Source organism: Ovis aries, chromosome 13 (assembly GCF_016772045.2).
Source record: "Ovis aries strain OAR_USU_Benz2616 breed Rambouillet chromosome 13, ARS-UI_Ramb_v3.0, whole genome shotgun sequence".
NCBI lineage: Eukaryota > Metazoa > Chordata > Mammalia > Artiodactyla > Bovidae > Ovis > Ovis aries.
Window position 1 is genome coordinate 70,739,705 of NC_056066.1, and position 20,940 is coordinate 70,760,644.

General features: G+C 46.9%; 1 protein-coding gene across 1 annotated transcript in view; it reads right to left on the reverse strand.

Moving 5' to 3' along the window:
* Positions 1-20,940, reverse strand: part of PTPRT (protein tyrosine phosphatase receptor type T) — a 1,166,895-nt gene that overhangs the window by 70,741 nt on the left and 1,075,214 nt on the right. The window contains exon 18 of the mRNA XM_042230145.2: positions 3,733-3,820. Within this exon, the coding sequence (XP_042086079.1) occupies positions 3,733-3,820 (88 nt within the window). The remainder of the gene's footprint in view (positions 1-3,732; positions 3,821-20,940) is intronic.

A 20,940-nucleotide genomic window follows, 5' to 3' on the forward strand; every position in this document is an offset into this window, starting at 1 on the left:
TATGCTCACTGTAATGCATTAGGAAGCTAAATGACACACCCACAGGTGCCATGATAGTTCCAAGGCCAACCATAAAGACCAAAAAGTGGGTGGTGGCCCAATTCCTGGAAATCTCTGCCCCTCCCCCCAAATAGTTGGAATAATCCTCCCACTCATGGGCCGATGAAATTATCCAGCCCACTAAAACAAACCATACCATATTTTCATACTGCTTTCGCCTTCTGAGGTGGCCCATGCTCTGTGAAGTGTGTTTCTTTCTAAATAAATCCACTTTTTTACCTATCACTTTGTCTCTCACTGAATTCTTTCTGTGATGAGACATCAAGAACCTGAGCTTCACTAAGTCCTGAGACTAGGTGTGTGGTCTCAATTAAGAGAATATGAGTTATACGGCTTCATTACAAGGAGGCAGTGGGGCTGTGGGTGTGGATGGGATGCTGACAGCATCTTCTATCCCTTTTCCATGGAGTTTAATCCCCTTCACTGTTGTTCTTGCTCCTGGGATCCTGCCTTCTCAGATGTGAGATCCTGGAGGGCACGAGTGTGCTCTCTCCTTCCCTTCTCCCATCTCTCCACCCTCTTTACATAGGCTCATTATGTCTTCCTTGCTGGAATATCACTGCTCCTAGAGTCATCTGGACCCAGCCCTCCTCCATCCATCCTTTCTGGGTGTTCTCTATTTTGAGCGGGGGATGGGCGAGCCAGAAGGGAGAGACCCATGGCTCAAGCCCTTCAGCGTCTTTTAGGGAGTCTATGAGCTACAACATTCAGTCCTGTCTACCGAGCACCAGCCGTAAGTCAGGTGTGGGGCCACAGAAGTGCAAGATGGCTCTGGCCCTGCTATTCCAGAACATCTGTTCCAGTGAGGAGACCAGGCAGCCAACAGACAGCCATCCACGTGCTCGCAAGTCACAGCAGCACGGAGGATTAAGGAGAAGACATGCATTGTGTTCTTGGAGTGAATAATGGGGTTTTGACTGAATCATAACAGTCAGAAGAATTCCCCGAGGAAGTGATACCTAAGCGAAGATCTAAAGAATAAGGAGAATTTAACAAAGAGAGGCAAGAAGGGCATGCTGATAGAGCAGAGAGAACGTGCAAAGGCCCTGTGTCATGGATGAGTGCGGACAGTTCAAGGTTCTGAATAAAGGACAGTGGGGCTTAACTGAGGAGACTGCGGTGGAGAGAACACCACAGTGAGAGTGAGAAATGAGACAGAGAGAGGGCTGAGGCCTTTGGATAAGCAGGGCTCAATACTGAAGGGAGCCATTTGAAGGGTTTTCTGTAGGACAAGGACATGAGCTGACTCGTATTTTGAGGAGGTCTCTCCGGCTTCTGTTAGAGACAGGCAAAAAGTCGGGGGCCAAAGTAGATGTGGAACCACCAGGAAGAAGGAAGGCCGAGGCCAAATGAGAGCAGATGATGGCTCGGGCAAGCATGCTGAGCACAGAGGGTGAGCACCGGGAGGTCTGGAAAGATACAAAACTTCCCATCCTTGGCCCCTGAGGCTTTGAACCACAAACCTGGCCTAACCTGGATACCCTTGTCTCTCAGGGAGGCAGCGTCTCTTTACTGTGCTCTAGCCATTAATTTTTTCTATCATTATTTTCCACTATCATATTTCATCATTATACCCATCTTACAGAGAGAAGATTGAGGCTGAGAGTGAGCACCCAAAGTCTTCCAGCCTATAATTTAGTGGACTCCATTTGAACTCACCATCTAGTAGGAGGGATGGACAAATGACCAGATATTTTAAGGCACAGTATGCACGGCTCTAGAGCACAGAATGGTTGGAGCCAGCAGAACCTGGGCCCAGAATGAGCTCCCTGGCAGCAGAGGCCCTGGCTTGGAGGAGAACCACACATCTTAGGTCTTAATACACATTTCCTGAGCACTTGAACGTCTCTTTCCAACACTTCATTTGCAGGAAATCTTGCTGTCTGCCTTACTCTCTTCCAAGAGACAAATTATAAATGCTTTTCTGATTAGTTCTCCCATTCACAGTCAATTTCTGAATCAGCACAGGAAATAGCTAAGCTAAAACTTCTGCCTCTTTCTTCCTTCACAAGCTGCCTGTATCTTATGCTTTCTTCCTGCAAGCTTTTTCTTAGGCAATGTCTAGACAGTCAAAGACAACAAAACACTGAACTGTACTAGAAATAACTCGTTATTCAGGATTTTTTTTTTTTTTTTTTTTTTTTTTTGTGGCTGAACTGGGTTACTCTGAGAATGGAGACCAAGGGATGGTTGTTACCCAACTGATGAGATGTCAGAAGGTCCAGGTAGGCTGCACCACAGGAGAGGGGCTGCTGTAGACTCCTGTTTTAATCACAGTATATGCTCCGCATTTTGTGTTCTGTTGTGTAGAAGACTGTGGATAGCACTGATCATACCTGTCCCTCCCTCTCCTCCCAGCACTGAATATCAAGCACGGTCCCATCCAAGTACCGTCACTGAGCCTGTTAAGGCCTCACTGTCCCTTGCTAGGACCATTGCAGTAGCCTCCTCACTGGTCTCTCTGCCTCCAGCCTCCCCCAATCTCACTCACCCTCCCAAAGTGCTGCCCCGGTGATCTTTCCAAAACGGACATCTGATCATGCCTCCCTGCCCCAACCCAGCTTGTTCCACATCCCCACGTGGGTATTCAGTGCATTCTGCTTACGATAAGAAGGGCTGGTGTATCCACACTGCTCATCAGTGATGCTGAGAGAGTAATTCTATGGCTAGGAGTAAAGGTGCCAGGTATGGTGCCAAGGGTTTTATGTACCTTCCCCCCACCCACCCCCAACCATCCTATCTTTATTCTTCTCCTCATTTTAAAGGCAAGAAAGCTGAAGCTTAGAGAGGTCAGGTAACCAGCCCAAGGCCCCATAGCTGGGAGAGAAGCTCAGGGCTTCAGCTACTCTGTGGGTTTGAGCTACTCTGTGCCACTGTCCTCATCAAATCATGCACTATGACGGGGTGCCTCCAGGGATGCTAGAGCTCACTGCTGAGCAGAAGGCAATGTCCTTTCAGGCCTCCTCCAGGTCCACACAAAACCAGCTTCCTTCCTGAAGGCTCAGTGTCACGCAAGGCCCACACCGACATAGACCCTGAGTGGCAGGTACTCACGTTACTACCGAGCTCTGTCCCCAGCAGCAGTGGGGTCTGGAGGGGGTCGTGACGCCCTAAGCTCTGCCTCTTGTGTGAATGGGGTAGCCCTGGACTCCTCTGAATCCTGAGCTAGCTGCTTCCCAAACCCTCAGGCTTAGGCTCAGAGTTTCCTTCTAAGCATCAGTTCTTGCTTGGGACTCTACCTTCCTGGAGTAGCAGTATCTCTCACCGAGGGGTTCTCAGCCCATCCCTCATGGGTAGACCTTGCTCTCCACCCAGCGTTGCTGCCATGCTGGGATTCTGCACAGTGGGGGCCTGCTAGGAACACCCTTGCGTCTGGGCTTCCTCCCGGACCTGAAGAATTCTTGAGTGGATAACACCAGACGAGACCCAAGCCTGAGAGGTTTCCTGAATCCACTGTGCCTGGAGCCAGCTCCCTGCCCAGTGCCTCTGGCTGAGATCAGCCATCCAGCCCAGGTATGACAGGGAGTCTGAGCCAGGGCTCCATGCCTAGCATGAGGACCCGAAGTTGGAAACATCAAGGACTATCTGATAACAAATTCCAGGTAAATAAGAGTGATGGCCTCCTTAAGTCTAAGTCCCCAAAGCCTGCAGTCCTCCCAGAAGGTCACCTACAGGATATGATGTTGCCGTATCGATTCTTGTTGCGGTTTTCATCCTCTTTGGCTGTGTCCCACGAAGCTGTCTGTCCCTCTGGTAAGGCCTAAAAAGAAAGGACAGAGTGATTAGAATGGCTTGAGGTAGGAGCCTTATCTGGGTATAGGTGAGGCAATGGGGAGACCCACTGTGATGGGTCATGCAGTGTAAAAGCCTGTATGTTCTTGGATGGGGCCTGGGGAAAAATACAGACTTCGCCGCTCTGACTTATTCACCTGTTCATTGACTCAAATGTTATTGATATCTTTTGTGTGTGAGATGAGATCAAATCTGGTCCAGAAGGAGAGTCATTTGCTTATTCATTCACTTGATGAGTATCTGAATCCCTCATATGCATTGGGTGCTATTCTAGGTACTCAGAATACAAAGAAACAGACAGAGCCTCTTTTGAGCTTCCAGTTGATTGGGAGACATAGCAAAGGAACAAGAAAACATATACAATTTTAAATAGTAGAACTGCTATGAAGAAAATAAAGCAGGGTAGAGGTTCAGTGATAGGGGAATGAGAATTATTTCAGATTGCACAGTCTGGAATGGCTCCTCTGAGAAGGTGACATTTAAACTAATTCCTTCCTGATATGAAAAAGGCAGTCATGACTAGAGAAGTGGGGAGTGGTCCAGGCAGAGAGAACAGCGGATTCAAAGGTGGTAACCGCAGTCAAGGATGAGGTGGAGAAAGCAGTGACGAGAGCCATCTGGAGAGGCGGGAAGAGTTCAGGCTCTATGAGGCATTGTGGTTGCTGGTAACAAGCTGAGTGTTATTCTGGGTGTGACGAGAGACCGCTGGAGGGTTTTGAGCAGGGCAGTTAGCCGATCTGCTATCTGTTTTATAAAGCATATTCTGGCTCGTGTATGGAACGCAGACTCTAGGAGGCCCAGGGAGGAACCAGGGAGTTCAGTTAGGAAGGTTTTGCAATAGTGCAGGCAAGAGATGACGGTACCCTGGACCAAGGTGACGAGCAGTGGATGCAGTGAGAGGGATTAATTTTAGGATGTTCAGTTGGATATTGCAGGTTTTGGTTCCCCCCCAGAGGCACACTCAGAAACAAGGATTCTAGTATGAGATTTATTTGGGAGGTAAGCCTAAGGAACACAGTGGGGCGGCTGGGGGAAGAGTCAGATAATCGAGGGAAGAAAGTCAATAGAGGGTAGATCCACGAGGGTAGATCCAGTAACCACTGCAACTGGGCTTAATCTCCGGGGCCCATCCCATGCCTCAGAGTTGTCCTCCCAGAGGGAGGAGGAGGTTGGGGTGTTCACCCACTGCTTCCCATAAGTCGCTGTTGAGGTCAGCCCTTAGGAAATCCCTTGGCACTTCTGTCATGCTCAGTAGGCAAGGTGTGCACATGCTTTTTGTCTTGAGGAAGTCCTTGGGCAAAAAGACACAGGAGGCGGGCACTGGATAGGCATACATGGGACCAGCGAGTGGAAGGGAGGCAGGCAGGGCACCAACACGTCGACTTCAGACATGGGTTATGATGGAGAGAGACAGGTGAAGGCTGACTTACAGGCTGTGGGTTGGCAGAACTGACTGGAGAGTCACATCTTTTACTGAAATGGAGGAGAAACAGATGGGGGAGAAATGGGTTTGGGGAAGCAGGAATTAAGTGTTGTGTTCTGGGTATATAAAGTACTTAGAACCATGCCTAGCACTCGCCTCTGAACATGTTCAAAATAATAAGAACAGTGGCGGCAGCAGCCAAGTTTAAGATGATTAGTCAACATCCAAGCTGAGATGCTGACTAGGAAGGTGGATACAGAAGGTCAGAGTGAGAAGGAAGGAAGAGATGAGACTCATCGCTTTAAGAGAAAATAGGGACATCCCTGGTGGCCCAGTGGTTAAGAATCTCCCGGCCAATGTAAGGGACATGGGTTTCATCCCTGGTCTGGGAAGATTCCACATGCCACAGGGCAACTAAGCCTGTATATCAACTACTGAGCCTGTGCGCTGTACCAAGAGATGCCACGGCAATGAGGAGCTCGAGCACAACTAGAAAGTAGCCCCTGCTTGTCGCAACTAGAGAAAACCCTCGTGCAGCAATGAAGACCCAGTGCTGGCAAAAATAAATACATGAATTAATTAGTTAAAAAGAGGAAGAGAGAAGACAGACAAGCAAAGAACCGTGTGAAGTGATTTAACAGAGTTACCAGCCAAGTATCATGGAAACAGGGGGGAGCAGCCATTTATTTCACAAAGAAAGAGGGGCGTTTCAGGGAGCGGGAGTGGCTTCAGAAGCGTGAATGTCAGATGACCTCTTGAATACTGCCCTTCTCCTGCCTCTGGAAGGACAAGCTAGCTGTCCCACTCAGTTGGCCCCCGCATTGCTTCTGAGACTGGACTTCTCACCTCTCAGGCCACACAGCTGCCTGTCAGCAGGGCAGGGGAGAGGATCTTCCAGCGTCTGAATAGCCCAGCATTGACTGTGCCCGCCTATTTCTTACCGGGTCTACATTCTGAGCAGGGAGGAATCTGTGACCCGATTGGTCAGAAACTCAGCCATTCAGCAGGCGATGTTTTACAGGCAGGCAGGACCACTATCTCTTCCAAGCCCAGACCATTCAGGATGCCCCCTTTTCTGCTTCCAGTCTCCTATGTTGATTTCAAGCCAGCCTAGGTGAGTCGTTTCGTAGAGGAGGAGTTGGCAAGCTTTTTCTATAGTGCGTCAGATAATAGGTGGTATGGGACTGGTAAGTCAGGGAGTCTCTGTTTCAACGACTCAAACTCAACTGCGGTGTTGTGGAGTGAAAGTGAGCGCAGTCATAGGCACAATGCAAACACACGGGCGTGGCTGTGTTCCACTAAAACCTGATTTACAAACACAAGTGCTGGGCTGGATTCGGCCTGTGGCTGTAGTTTACTGAACTTTATTCTAGAAGCATGATCATGTTCCTCAGCTAGGCGGTGGTTGGGTAGATAGAATGGGTGTCCTTTCTGTTACCAAGCCATTCCAGAGTGAATGGAGATGGGGTGAGAAGTGCTTGCCTGGGCTAAGCCATGTTCTCCAACTTAGTTTTGCGCAGGGTTTTAGACTGGGATAACAGGGCACCTTCCCAGCTATTACTTGATCAGAATGTAGTTCTCTGGGTATCAGAAACCCTTCGACTTGTACCCTAGAGAAGCAAACAGGCACGAGGCTCTACGCTAAATCTGTCTGTGAGAAAAGTGCTAGGGAGATAAGAGTGCTCATTCTGCAAGTGGAGGGAGGACTTGCGTCTCCTTTTCCTCCTCTTCGTCCTCTGCTTACTCCTCATTGTAATTGACCATCATCCTGCATCCCTGTCATCACCAGCACAGGCCATCTGTAGAACGCAAATGGTTCCTGCTTTTGCATGGAACTCTCAGAAGCCAGATTCCAGCCCTTGGCCTTATCCTCTCACCCCAGCTCTTTCAGGCAACTTGCCAGGCCTCTATATTCCTGGGTCTTTGTAGGGGTGGTATGTGTTGGTCTCAGTCATAGCAATGGACTTCCTGATGTTTATCTAATTAATTACATCCACCCAAAGTGGTGTGAAATCAAGAAGAGCACCCTGTGAATGTTTTCATACTTCTTTTTGTGTTTTTTTTTTTTTTTGAAAAATAAAAATCTGCTGGCCACCTATTATGTGCCAGGGCTCAGGTTACAGTTAGCTTAAGGTTTCGTCATGGCTGAACATTAGAATTGTCTGTGGAAGCTTTAAAACTCCCAAAGCTGTGGCCCTACCCCAGACCACTAAATCAGCGTCTAAGGGACACAGACGTCAGTAGTATTTAAAACTCCCCGAGGGATTCTAATGTGCAGCCACGATCCTTGCAAATAGTGAATTTACCTGGAGAAACACTTCCCCGCAAGCCTCCTCTGGCCTTGGTGTTGCCTCTTCCAATCCACTCTCCTGTATAATCAGAGAAATCTTCCTAAACTGTGGATAGGACCCAGTTATTCCCCCATCACTGTCTTCAGGATAAATTCCAAACTCTTAAATACAAGGTCCTTAATGATTTCACCCCGTCTGCCCCTCCAATCTCACTGCTTACCCTTAAATCAATATATCAATGATTAGCAACTAACCACAATGCCACAGACAATTCCAGGTGTTACAGACTTCCGAGACTGACTAGAGACATGCTGTTCCCTCTGCTTGAAATTTTCTCCCACCCGAGTCTGCCTGGGAAAACTCTTACATATCCTTCCGAACCCGGTTCAAGCACCTTCTCTTTTGTGAAACCTTCCTCACTTACCTTCCCACCATGCCACTGCGTCCCAGCTAGTCAGTTACTTCTGTTATTATACGGACTGTTTACATCTGATGATTTGAATATCTTATCTAGGTAACTTACTCTAGGTAAGTGGTAGCATCTTATTCATGATGGTATCTTCATAAACCAATGCTGACTTTGTATTTCATATGTGCTTGAATCAACCCCTTTGAATAAATGAATGGATGGATAGATGAAAAAAAAAATAGTGGGTGAGGTGGATGCTGTGCAGACAGAAGGCAAAGGTCCTGGAATCTGAGAACTGGAGGTGACCTTTAAAATAAGTTATCTGTGCTCCTATCTGGACTTCCAGGCAGCTGATAAAATGATCCCTAACATCTGCTATTTGGATGCCCTCAGTGATGGAGAGCTCACTACACACAAAAGCTTTTTGCTTCACTTTTGGACAGACCCACTGGGGCTTTTCATTTACCCTGTTTCCATGTACTTTGCCTTTGCCCTGATCCGTGGGGCTCTCGCATGCTCCCTCTGAACTGCGACACTGCAGAGCTTAATGAATGTCCCTGTCCACCCCCTGGGTGGACACAGGCATGTCCACCTGGGGCCCAGGAAGGCATAGTTTGGCAGTCCTTATCCAGGCCGTGCTCTTCAGGATAAACTCAGTGTGGTGGTCTCCTCTGAAAAACCCTAAATGGTCCTGATGAGTTGTGCTGAGTGGCACTTCTCTGTAGAGACCACACAGACTGCTGGCCCAGCTCTGGGAGCCTCTGTGTGCCCCTGGTGGGGGATGAAGGAGAATGGGTGGGCCCGGGGGCTGGGATGATGTTGACAAAGGCAGAGAGGAAGCACCACGGAGCTGTCCAGGAGGGAATGGTTATGACTCCTTAAATTGCAGACTTTGATCACACATCCATTTCCATTTTTAGGGAGCTACAATCTAATAGGGGATAATCTTAGGAAGGGAAAAAACATGAGGGGGTGAAAGTATGAAAGGGAGACTCCTCTCCATCTTCAAAGTGAGCCAGCTGAGGGGCATTATTTTTGCATTAGTGGCTAGTTACAGTAGATTGACCAGGGAATGGTGGCAGTCATTAGGAGCTAATCACATTCTTTTGAAACCAAAATTGCCATCTCATTATATTCATCCATTATCAACCTCCACTTTCCTTTTCTCACTCACTTCTCCTGAGAGTGTTGAGCTCTATTTTTACACTTTTCCCTGAGCGTGGAAATGCTTCCAACTCCTCTAGCGTTGCTTTTCTCAGGCGGTCAGGTTGTTTTCAGTCCTACAAGGTACATTTGGGGATGCCTGCCTCTCTGGAGGTCTGAGCTGTAGCAACCATTGAATGCTGGAAAGGCAGACTCAGATCAGCACGGTGAAGTCTGGAAACAGGAAATGACTGACCCAAGAATACATATCAGGTGAGCTCATCTTCCCTTTACCCCTTCTTCTTTCCTTTCTTTCCTGGTGACAATCTGAGTGCCAGGACTGTGCTAGGTCCTAGAAATAATACAAATGGACATGGCAGACGAGATCTCATGGGCTTTTTGTCCTAGTTGCATGAAGGTGCAAATAAACAAGATAATTCTTACTTATGACAAGTGCCACAAAGGCAGCAAACAAAGTCCTGGGATAGACAGCGACTCAGGATAAGGGACCAATTAGGCTGGCTGAACTGGGCAGGACTCTGAAAAAGTGACATCTGAGAAGGAAAAGCACAGCCCCTGACTTCTGGGACTGGTCGGGCACTCCCAGCTGAACCTTGGTGCTTTCCTGCTGAACATAATTTCCCTGAATGCCAACATCAGACAAGGCAACTCTGAGACCCAGACGGAGCAAGGCAAACACACGACCACTCTGTAGTTAGGCTTAGTTGCTCAGTTGTGTCCAACTCTTTCTGACCTCATGGATTGTAGCCCAACAGGCTCCTCTCCAAGGAATTTTCCAGGCAAGAATACTGGAGTGGGTAGCCGTTCCCTTCTCCAGGGGATCTTCCTGACTCGGGAATGAACCAAGGTCTTCAGTACTACAGGTGGATTCTTTACCATCTGAGCTACCAAGGAAGCCTATTCTAACATAAACAAACAAAGGCAGGAATATTGTCCAAGCCAAAACCCACCCCTATCCTGGCTCTTATGAGTGACTGCTGCTCCTCATGCTGATTTCAGCTTTAGCCTCAAGCTTGTGCCCCTTCTAATAAGATTGACTAAGGTACCCAATCTTACTGCTTCCTGATGGTGCCCAATAGAACAAAGCCCCACACTGCCTAACACAGCCCACGTCCTAAAAGTCCTTTTTGACATCCTCTTCCTGAGATGTCCCACAGTTCCTAAGTCTAGACTGTTCAACTCCAGTAGGTCTCACAGTTGAGCTGAAAACTAGATGATAAGCAGAAGCCAGCCATGACAAGAGCTGGGGGAGGAATGTTCCAGAATGACAGTGGGTACAGTGGCCCTGAGATGGAATGAGGTTGGTGTGTTCTGGAACTTGAAGGGAGGCTCTCCAGAGTTGAGAGAATGTAAGTGACATGTCATGCGGATGGTGTGTTGCTCAGTTGAGGTCTTGTGGACCACAGCCAAAGATACGAGATATTCTAAGTCAAAGGGGATGCTTTGGATATTTTTTTTTAATAGGGAGGCTAACCAGTACCAGCATCATGACAAGTGGCTAAGAGCACTTGCCTCTTGAACCCTCCCTTTATCCTTGACAGGCTTCACAGAATGCAGGATAAGATTATCACCTTTTACCTGTCCCAGATCAACTCTTCTTTTGGTTGCATTCCACCCACCCACCCACCATCCCTCCCAGTCATGGAGCTGAGGTCCTCTGGAGCCAGTGGGAGCTCGGATCCCCTGACCACACGTCTCAGGCTTCTACTGCCCTACTCCGCTGAATCACAGCACTCTGCAAGCTACCACGGTCTCCCCCATTCACACTTAAATTTCCTGTTAGAACTGAGAATTTGCCCTCATGCTTGCCTGGCTGATTCCTCTTCCTACCTATTGGTTTGGTCCTATTGAAATATCAAAGTCTTTTCTGAAACTTGCCACCCTTCTTTGGACACTCTGCTCAAGCCTCCTTGAGTTAGGCCCCCAACAGTGAGACATCAGGACACAGGGCTTCCAAGAGCAGCTCACCTCTGATCCACAGCTAAGAGCGCCCTGTTCCATTTCTCTCACCTGTTCATCCACTGACCTCAGCAGATTCTGTTACAGCTACGATGCCCTCCTTACTCCCTTCAGCCTGGCTGTATCCCTGGAGATAACTGGATATGATATGTGCTGGGATGCAGCAAAACCAGGCCCAGGCGCTGCTGACCAGGCGGTTCCTGGCTGGCACTCCAGGGCACAGCTGAGGGCTTGCTTCCTCCAAGATGAGCCCACCCTGCCAGCATTTCCCCAGGCAGGAGCTCCCATGACTTTCCCCATGATTCCACTCTCCTGGTGCAGGGAAGACCCTGGACAGTCTTCAACAAGGAGGAGCCATCTTACCTGGGTCTTTCATTCAGGTATAGTGTGAAAAAAAAATATCTCTTGCTATGCGTATGAGACAGGGAAAGGCAGAGCTTTGCAAGAGGCAGACAGACTAGAGTGCTTGGATATTTTTACTGCTAATCATTTCACCACTCCAAGTCTCAAAGAACTTTTCTGACAATTAAGTCAATAACGAAACCTTCAGGTGAGGGGCTGAGGGGAGGACTTGACTACACAGGGGCAGCACGGGAATCTTTCGCTGATGGAACTCTTCTGTATCCTGATTGTTTGGGTGTTTATATGACTCCATGCATTTGTTTAAACTCATAGAACTGTACACACTGCATCCCCCCAATAAATATTGTAGTATTAATAAGTTAGAAAAATACACCCCTGGAGTTTTATGATGATTAGTGACGACCAGAGATAGTGCTCACAGGCAGCTGGCACATGACAGGTGTCCAGACTCTTCTGCCCCAAGGATAAGCGATCTAGCCTCCCGGACTCACTCCCAGAATTCATTCTCCTGCTTCCTACTGAGCAGAAACATACAGTTTATTGTCACCAGATCAAAGACAGGGGGCTCCCTGAACATCCTTCCTGGTTTGCCTCAGACAAAAGGGGTTCCCAGGATGCAGGACTTTTCAAACCGTGACCATCCTGAGGTCACGTGCACACTGCTATATTTAAAATGGATAACCAATGAGGATCTGTTGTACAGGGCATGGGACTCTGCTCAGCATTATGTGGCAGCCGGGATGGCAGGAGAATTTGGGGGAGAATGGATACATGTGAATGGATGGCTGAGTCCCTTCACTGTTCACTTGAAACTATCACAAAGGTGCTAATCGGCTATACTCCAACACAAAATAAAAAGTTTGGAAAAAAATAAATAAAAGTAAAAATAAAAAAAAAAAAACACACCAGGGACCACCCTGAACAAACTGGGACAAGCTGGTCACCCTACGTACAGGCAAGACACATAGTCAGGGAGTGAGAAGGAGTTTCATCAGTCATTGGAAGCCTAAGGTCTGGTCTCAACTGTGGTCCAAGAGTTTGATAAATACCCATGTTTACTGAAGACCATGGTTAGCTGATGGATGGCAAGAGACGCCACGGATGGTTGTACAGGTTGCACATAACTCAAAAGCATCACACCTAAGTGAACACCATGCATCTGGCAGGCACGAGAGATTTCTGTACATATTATGAACATTTTCCGGAAGGTGATAAAGTCAAGTATCTTGAGACAGGTGTAGTTTTTGCTTTTTCACTCTAGGGTGCTCTTTGAGTTAGCAGTGGCCCTGGCAGAGGCCATGCTTTCAACAAATGCCTCCTCCTCTGCTGAAAAGAGCATACCTCAGAGATTATAAATGTGGACAGAGAAGGCAGGGGAGGATGACTAATGACGTCTGCTCAGAGCGGCATCAGGAGAGCAAATATTATTGTGTGCCGTGTCACTAAGTAGACGGTAATTTATGAGTTCGGCAGGAGATGCTGAGTTGAAAATCAGATGGCAGCAAGATGTGGGTATTTGTCTGTGACAGAAGCTTGGAACAAGCAGAATAGTTGAACATGTGTCTGCATAGAGAGTCACAGAGCTCTCTTTAAAAGGCCCCATTAAAAGCTACACGATTTTCCTTTAAATGACAAATTTTAGGTCAGTGGTTCTCATACTTTCGTAGGGGTCCAGATAGTCTAGAGAATTTGGTAGAATGCGGAGGCCTGCACCCTGTCCTGCATCAATGAACCAGTGTCTCAATGTTCTTTACTAACTCCGGGTGGTTCTGACACATAGCACAGTTTAAGAACCACTGTCTTAGGGACTTCCCTGGTGGCTTGATCATAAAGAATCTGCCTGCCAATGCAGGAGACATGGGTTTGATTCCTGGTCTGGGAAGATCCCATATGCCGTAGAGAAACTAAGCCTGTGTACCACAATTACTGAGCCTGTGCTCTAGAACCTGGGAACCAAAACAGCTGAAGCCCAGGTGCCCCAGAGCCTGGGTTCTGCAGCAAAAGAAGCCACAGCAATAAGGAGCCTCTGCAGGACAATGAAGCGGAGCCCCTGCTCTCTAAACCTAGAGCAAAGCCCACGCAGCAAGGAAGAGCGAGCAAAGTCACACACAAATAAATAAATAAAATCATACATATAAATAAAAAAGGACCACTGCTTTGGGCAGGAAGGTAGATGGAAACAGCAAATTCCTGGGGAAGACTGACCCTAAAGACACTCTACACACCTCTATAGCCCATGGATATAAGGGTCTTTCTGTGTTGGTTTCTTTAAGAAATACTACTTCTTTCTGAATGGAACTATTCTTTTCTTGAAAAAAATAATTTTTTTTGGGGGGGGGGTTGCTGTGCTGGTCTCTGTTGCTGCATGCTGGATACCTCTAGCTGAGGTGAGTGAGGTCTACTCTACTTTTGGTGTTCAGTTCAGCTCAGTTCAGTTGCTCAGACGTGTCTGACTCTTTGCGACCCCATGGACCGCAGCACACCAGGCCTCCCTGACCATCGCAAACTCCCAGAGTTTACTCAGACTCATGTCTGTTGAGTCGGTGATGCCATCCAGCCATCTCGGGCTTCTTATGTGGCTGAGCATGGGGTCCAGGGTGCGTGAGCTCAGCAGGTGCAGCTCGTGGGCTCTAGAGAGCGGGCTCAGCAGTTCAGTGCACAGGCTTAGTTGCTTCGTGCCGTGTGGGATCTTCCTGGATCAGGAATGGAACCTGTGTCCCCTATACTGGCAGGCAGATTCTTAACCACTGGACCACCAGGGAAGTCCTGGATGGAACTATTCTTATCCTTAAATTGTTTTCACCAGTACTTTGCAAATCAATTACATTAATATTTGGCATTACTATACTATTTTCCAGACGTTTCAGAGAAGAGAAAAGAGCAAGATGCTGGCTTTACCTCCAAGAGGCCTATAGTTTGCTGGGAAAGCTCATTCTAGGATACCTCTGTTCCTCCCATCCCTGAGTCTGTGATCTCTGCATCCCATTCCAGGCTATAGCCTGTTGGCCCTGTCCACACATTTTCTCCATTTTCACATGTGAGCTTCTGGGAGGGTGTCTCAGGTGCCCAACAGTTCTCCCTAAACTTGAGGTCAGCTAGAATTAAGGGGTGGACTGGCAAAGGCCATGTTAGTTATTATTATTATTATTATTTGGTTAATTCTGTTCAGGAAAACTGTGAAAACTTCCTATTTTTCTCCCCAACTAGTTTCATTTTGAGTTTTCTCGTTTCCTAGACAGGAATCTTTGTTTCCCATGTAAGAGGAGACTTGCAATATTTCCATCCCTTTATGTTTCTGAGCCCCCGAAATATGTGGTTTGCTCAGTCATGCATGCTTTTTCTCAACCCAGCCTTCTACTTTTCCTCAACTCAGTGTCTCAGCTTTTAGAAAATTTCTGATTGTTCTTGAAGTAATAACTGACAAAAAGCAAAACTAAACAACAAAACCTGCTTTCACCCTGGACTGCCCTTTCTCGAAGCATGCCAACTAGAGTTCTTTTATATAATTACATGGTGTGGGAAGACCATGTGCTTCCTTTAAAGTAGGGTCTTTACTGTTTTTACCTTCCTAACTATGCCCAGTACTCTATTCAGTGTACGGTACTCAGTAGGTACTCAATAAGTGTTTCTGGCCAAATGAAGCATAAGCATACATCATCAGGCCTCGGGAATCCATGATATGTAATCAAACATTTCACAGAAGATGAAAAATGGGCCCCGAGATGGAAGAGTCTCACACAAGTCTACCCATCGTGTCAGGGGCAAATTGAGAACCAGGTCTTCATTCTCAGTTGAGATAAGTTTTCTATGGTAGCACCTCAAAATTTCTCCTTTGACTGGGGAGGGTTCCAATTAAATAGAAAATATCTATCTGCTATGTTGTAAACAGAATACCAAGCAGAAAAATAAAAATAAGCTCAAAGGAAAAGTTCCAGTTAATAGTCTCCTGCACATGAGCCCTTTCTTAATAGGGAAAACTTACAAGTCTGAAACCACATGATGTGTTTGGGACACCTCTGGAAATGGCCCACTTTCTCCTTATTTTAATCCATGGAACGTGGACTGAAATAAGCAGGTGGAATCAGGTCTTTCTGTTTTGGTCATTATGAGTTTCCAGAGCTGGAGAACAAGCATGGTATTCCCTTTCATGATTTGGGCTTCTGCCACTAATTCCTTGTGTCCTTACCCAAGAATCACTCATTTGCAAATTGAAGAGCTGGACCAGAACCCAGAGGTTACTTACAGTGGGATGTTTTGTGACTCTCTTACCAAGTGAAGGGAGAAAAAAAAAAGTTGTAGAAGGAGAAGGTCGGCTCTGTCTCTGCTTGGGTGGCTCTGAGCAGAGCAGAGGGCACCTGGGGGTGATTTGAAGCATCCATCTCCATGGTTACACTCCATCAAAGCTGCCCGCCCAACACCACCCACAGACGACTAACAAAGATGGCAACACTGGCCACTGGCCTCACCCCACACAAGCCACGCACACAGCGTGTCTGCCCGGAGCTGGAAGATGAACAAATGTTTGCTCTTCATTAGGCTGTATCATATGCCTCACAGCTGTTCCTTGTAGCCTTAAATAGTCTTAATGGAGCTGTAATAACCAGATACCTTCTGGTTTCCCTACTGGGTTTGTTCTATTCATTATGACAACAGGCTGCCTGGATTGGACTGGGATTAACACAATTCTCTTCCTTCTCTCCATCACAAAGTCTCCTCATCTTCTTCCCCAGCATCCTTCCCAAACTTGATATTCAGCTGACCCTGATGGTGGCTGGGGTTCTAGGACTCACAGACAAACCTAACTCTCCAGCCAACATCTGTTAACATTTGATGGCATGCTTAGGGTTTCTGGTTTGTAACTGGGGGAAGCTGGGGGAATTTGGGCTGGGGGTGATAGGAAGGGGAGGAAGGAAGACTCTGAGATCCAAGATCATGTGCAGAAGCCCCTTGACTTTAATGTGGCTGTGTTCCAACAGCAGGGTGGATTTGAGGGGTCACCACATGCTTCCATAGGCAACGGACGTCACCAGCAATCAGTTCTGAAGGTGAGGGGAGGGGTCTGTGGGCACAAGCAAGGCAAGTTCTGGGGACTCCATGGGTCTCCTGAGACCTTGAGAGTACATTAGAGTCATCTGGAGAGCTTAGAAAATATTGATCCCTGGATCCCACTTTCAGAGATTCTGACGTAATTAGTCTGAAAGATGGCCTGGGTGTTGGTGTTCTTAAAACTTCCCTGGGTAATTCTAACATGCAGTCAACACTGGAAGCTTCTTCTAAGACTCAGATCTGTATGGGAAGTGCAGTTAATTTGCTTTAGGCCTCCTTGAGTACTTAGGAGCACAAGGCCCCCTGGTCAGTCATGGTAGCTAAGGCTTGAGACATAACTAGCAGGGTGGGAGCCCCAGAGAGTGAAATCTAGTGGAGATACAGGTAGGATGGAGGAGCCACCTGGCCTGGACAACTGGTTCCTACTGAGACTCCCAGCCCTGCACAGACAGAGCACTCTTTGGATCCCTTTGACCAATGCCTTCACTCTCATTGCATAAATATGAAAAGGGAGGCCCAGAGAGGAGGAGTAACTGGCCCAAGGTCACCCAGATACTTAATGCAAGAGACAAGACTTGAACCTAGGCATTCTGACTCTCAGTTCAGGACCATTCATGCATTATTTCAAGTCACTGAACTTAAAATATATATTCAAGTTTACATGCTCAAGAGAACAAGATGAATTTATGGCTCTATATGAAAGAATGTGTGTGGGCTTCTCTGGGCTCAGGGCCCAGTCTCCTGGTTCAGGCAGCTTGATACTTTCCTTGAATTACTGTTCCTGCTGTTCCTACCTGTCTCTGGTTTCCATGCTCTGGTCTACGACAAAGAGTTGCATCTAAAATGTGAATTCAGCTTAAAAAATCCTGATTTTTTTTCAGTAGCTCCCCATTACTCCTGGAGTAAAATTCAAACTCCTCAGCCTGACAAGACCCCCTTGCCCCAACCCCATGCCTGCTTAACAATTTCAGTCTCATCTCCTTCTGTGCTCCCTCCTAGTTCTTCAGCTTTGACTCAGACTTCATGTCTTCCAGAAAGCCATCAGCCATCCAACCTCTCAGGCGAGGCTCAGTGCATGCCACCTCCACGGGTTCTGATAGCTCTTCGTTCAGTTCAGTCACTCAGTCATGTCCGACTCTTTGTGAGGTTGCTCAAACTCATGTTCATCAAGTTGGTGATGCCATCCAACTATCTCATCCTCTGTCATCCCCTTCTCCTCCTGCCTTCAATCTTTCCCAGCATCAGGGTCTTTTCCAGTGAGTCAGTTCTTCACATCAGGTGGCCAAAGTATTGAAGCTGCAGCTTTAGCATCAGTCCTTTCAGTGAATATTCAGGACTGATTTCCTTTTGGATCGACTGGTTTGATCTCCTTGCAGTCCAAGGGACTCTCAAGAGTCTTCTCCAACACCACAGTTCAAAAGCATCAATTCTTTGGTGCTCAGCTTTCTTTATGGCCAACTCTCACATCCATACATGACCACTGGAAAAACCAGAGCTTCGACTAGACAGACCTTCGTCAATTAAGAAATGTCTCTGCTTTTTAATATGCTGTCTAGGATTGTCATAGCTGTTCTTCCAAGGAGCAAGCGTCTTTTAATTTCATGGCTACAGTCACCATCTGCAGTGATTTTGGAGCCCAAGAAAATAAAGTCTGTCACTGTGTTCATTGTTTCCCCATCTATTTTCCATGAAGTGATGGGACTGGATAGTGCTCTGAGGATGCCTGTATTGTGACACTTTACTAAACAGTGAACTAGTCAGTTTATATGCCCATCTCTAAGAATAAGCTCTATGAGCTCAATTGGTAAAGAATCTGCCTGCAATGCAGGACACCCCAGTTTGATTCCTAGGTTGAGATCTGCTGGAGAAGGGATAGGCTACCCACTCCAGCATTCTTGGGCTTCCCTTGTGGCTCAGGTGGTAAAGAATCTGCCTGCAGTGTGGGAGACCTGGGTTTGATCCCTGGGTTGGGAAGATCCCCTAGCAAAGGGAAAGGCTATGCACGCCAGTGTTCTGGCCTGGAGAATTCCATGGATTGTATAGTCCATGGGGTTGCAAAGAGTCAGAAATGACTGAACAACTTTCACTTTCCCCATAAGGCAAAGACTCTATCTTGTCTCCTCAGTTCCCAGAGACCAGTACAATGCCTGGTCCAGGAAAAGTGCTTTAACATCTTACAGTTGAAATTCTGCAAGACCGAGTCCTTGGTCCTCATCTCTGTCTATACTCACTGACTTTGAACAGCCACATATCAGTTCTATGTCAACGATTCCCCAGATTTTCTCCGAAGTCCAGGCTTCTTTCCCAAATTCCAGTCTCATACATCCAGCTACCTACTTTCCCCCTCCACTAGGATATCTGTTGGACAGCTTAGTTCAAAAAGGAACTCCCCATTCCTTCCTTATCCTCACTGTTCTACCCGCAGGTTCCCATTTCCACTGTGGCAACTCCATCCTTCCAGTGTCTCAGATAACAGCCCTGGAGTGACCCTTGATTCCTCTGTTTCTCTCAGTTGTCATGTATAACGTGTTAGAAATTTCTGTTGGCTCTTAAAATACATTCATAGTCCAACCACTTCTCCCAGCCCTGCTGCCACATTCCAGGTGTGTCACCACCATCTCTCCACTGAGCTACTGCAGTGGCCTCTCAACTGGCTTCCCTACTTTTACACTTTCCTACCTTTGTTTCCATTCTCCACATAGTAGCTAGAAGCAGTCTTTCAAAATGTCAGGAAATTATCGCTTGTTTTCTCAAGCTCTGCAGGGGCTTTCTATCCCATTCCGAGTAAAAGCCTAAAGTCCTTCTAATGGCCTATAAGGCACTGTATGCTCAGGCCCCCTTCATTTTTCCAACTAAACCTTCTATTACTTTTCCTCCATGCTCACTCTACTCCCTCCAGGACCTCCGTGTGCATGCCAGATATATTGCTCCCTCGATCTGGACTCTTTTCCTCTGGGTATTTTCCACAAAGTCTCTACCCACATCTCATAATTAAAGATGGCCCTTTCAGTCTGTTTAGTATTGGAACCTCTTTCACTTCATGTTCCTGGAATATACCCTATCCCTTCCTTGTACTTTTCATTTCCCATGGTACTTACTTATGGAAGACTGTATAAGCCACAGATTATATTTTCCAATTGCTCCTGTTTTGTATTACCTTTTAGAACCTTGCAGCTGCCCCTCCCTTCAACAAGAGATGGAGTCTAGGGACTTCCCTGGTGGCTAAGTGTCCAAGTGGCTAAGATTCTGCACTCCCAATGCAAGCAGTCTGGGCTTGATCCCTGGTCAGGGAACCAAGATCCCATGTGCTACAAACTAAGAGCTCATATGCGGCAACTAAAAGACCCCACATGCCACAAAGAAAACTGAAGACCCCATGTGCCGCAACAAAGCCCTGGTGCAGCCAAATAAATAGTAATAAAACACATTTTTTTTTTTTTAAAGGGATGGAGTCTAATTCCTCTTCTGTAGAGTGTAGGCAGTTATTGCTTGCTTATAACCAATATAAGGTGGTAAGAATGTTCTGTGTGGTGTCCAAGTGTAGGTCACAAAGGGGTAACGCACTTGCCATTGTGTTCACTAGCAGGCTCACCAATGGAGCCCTGCACCACTACGGAAGAAGTTCAAGGATCTTGAGCTTGCTGTGAAGAAGCCAGGCTACCTGAAGAGGCTGAGTGTAGGTGTTCCAGCTGGCTATCCCAGCTGAGATCCCAGATGACAGCCTACATCAGTGGGTAGCCATGTGAGTGAGGACACTTCCAGATCACTTCAGCCCTAAGCCATAGAGCCTTCCAAGTCAAGGCTTCAGACATCACGGTGTAGAGACAGACTATCCCTGCTGTATCCTGTCCAAATTCCTGATCCACTGAATCAACATGCATGATAAACTGGTTGTTTTACATCACTAAGATTTGGGGTCGTTTGTAACACAGTATGTTTTTACTGTCTACCATACTATATTAATTCCTTGGTGGCTCAGACGGTAAAGCATCTGCCTATAATACGGGAGACCCAGGTTCAATCCCTGGGTTGGGAAGATCTCCTGGAGAAGGAAATGGCAACCCACTCCAGTACTCTTGCCTGGAAAATTCCATGGATGGAGGAGCCTGGTAGGCTGCAGCTCATGGGGTTGCAAAGAGTCGGACACGACTGAGCGACTTCAATGTCAATGTCAATACTATATTATTTACTAACACATTACAATAAGTAAGTTATTGTAAAACAACCTTATTTTTAAGTTTATTGTTTATTTTGAGGTTCCTCTGCTAGAACACAAGTTTCACAAGGACAAGGATCTTCGTCCATTTTTGTTCTCTGGGGTATCCCAAATATCTAGAACAGTCCTTGGGAATAGTAAATTCTCAGTAAATATTTAATGAACAAATTTGTAAGTGATTGAAAAACTTAATTGAATTTTATAAGACACAGCTTGC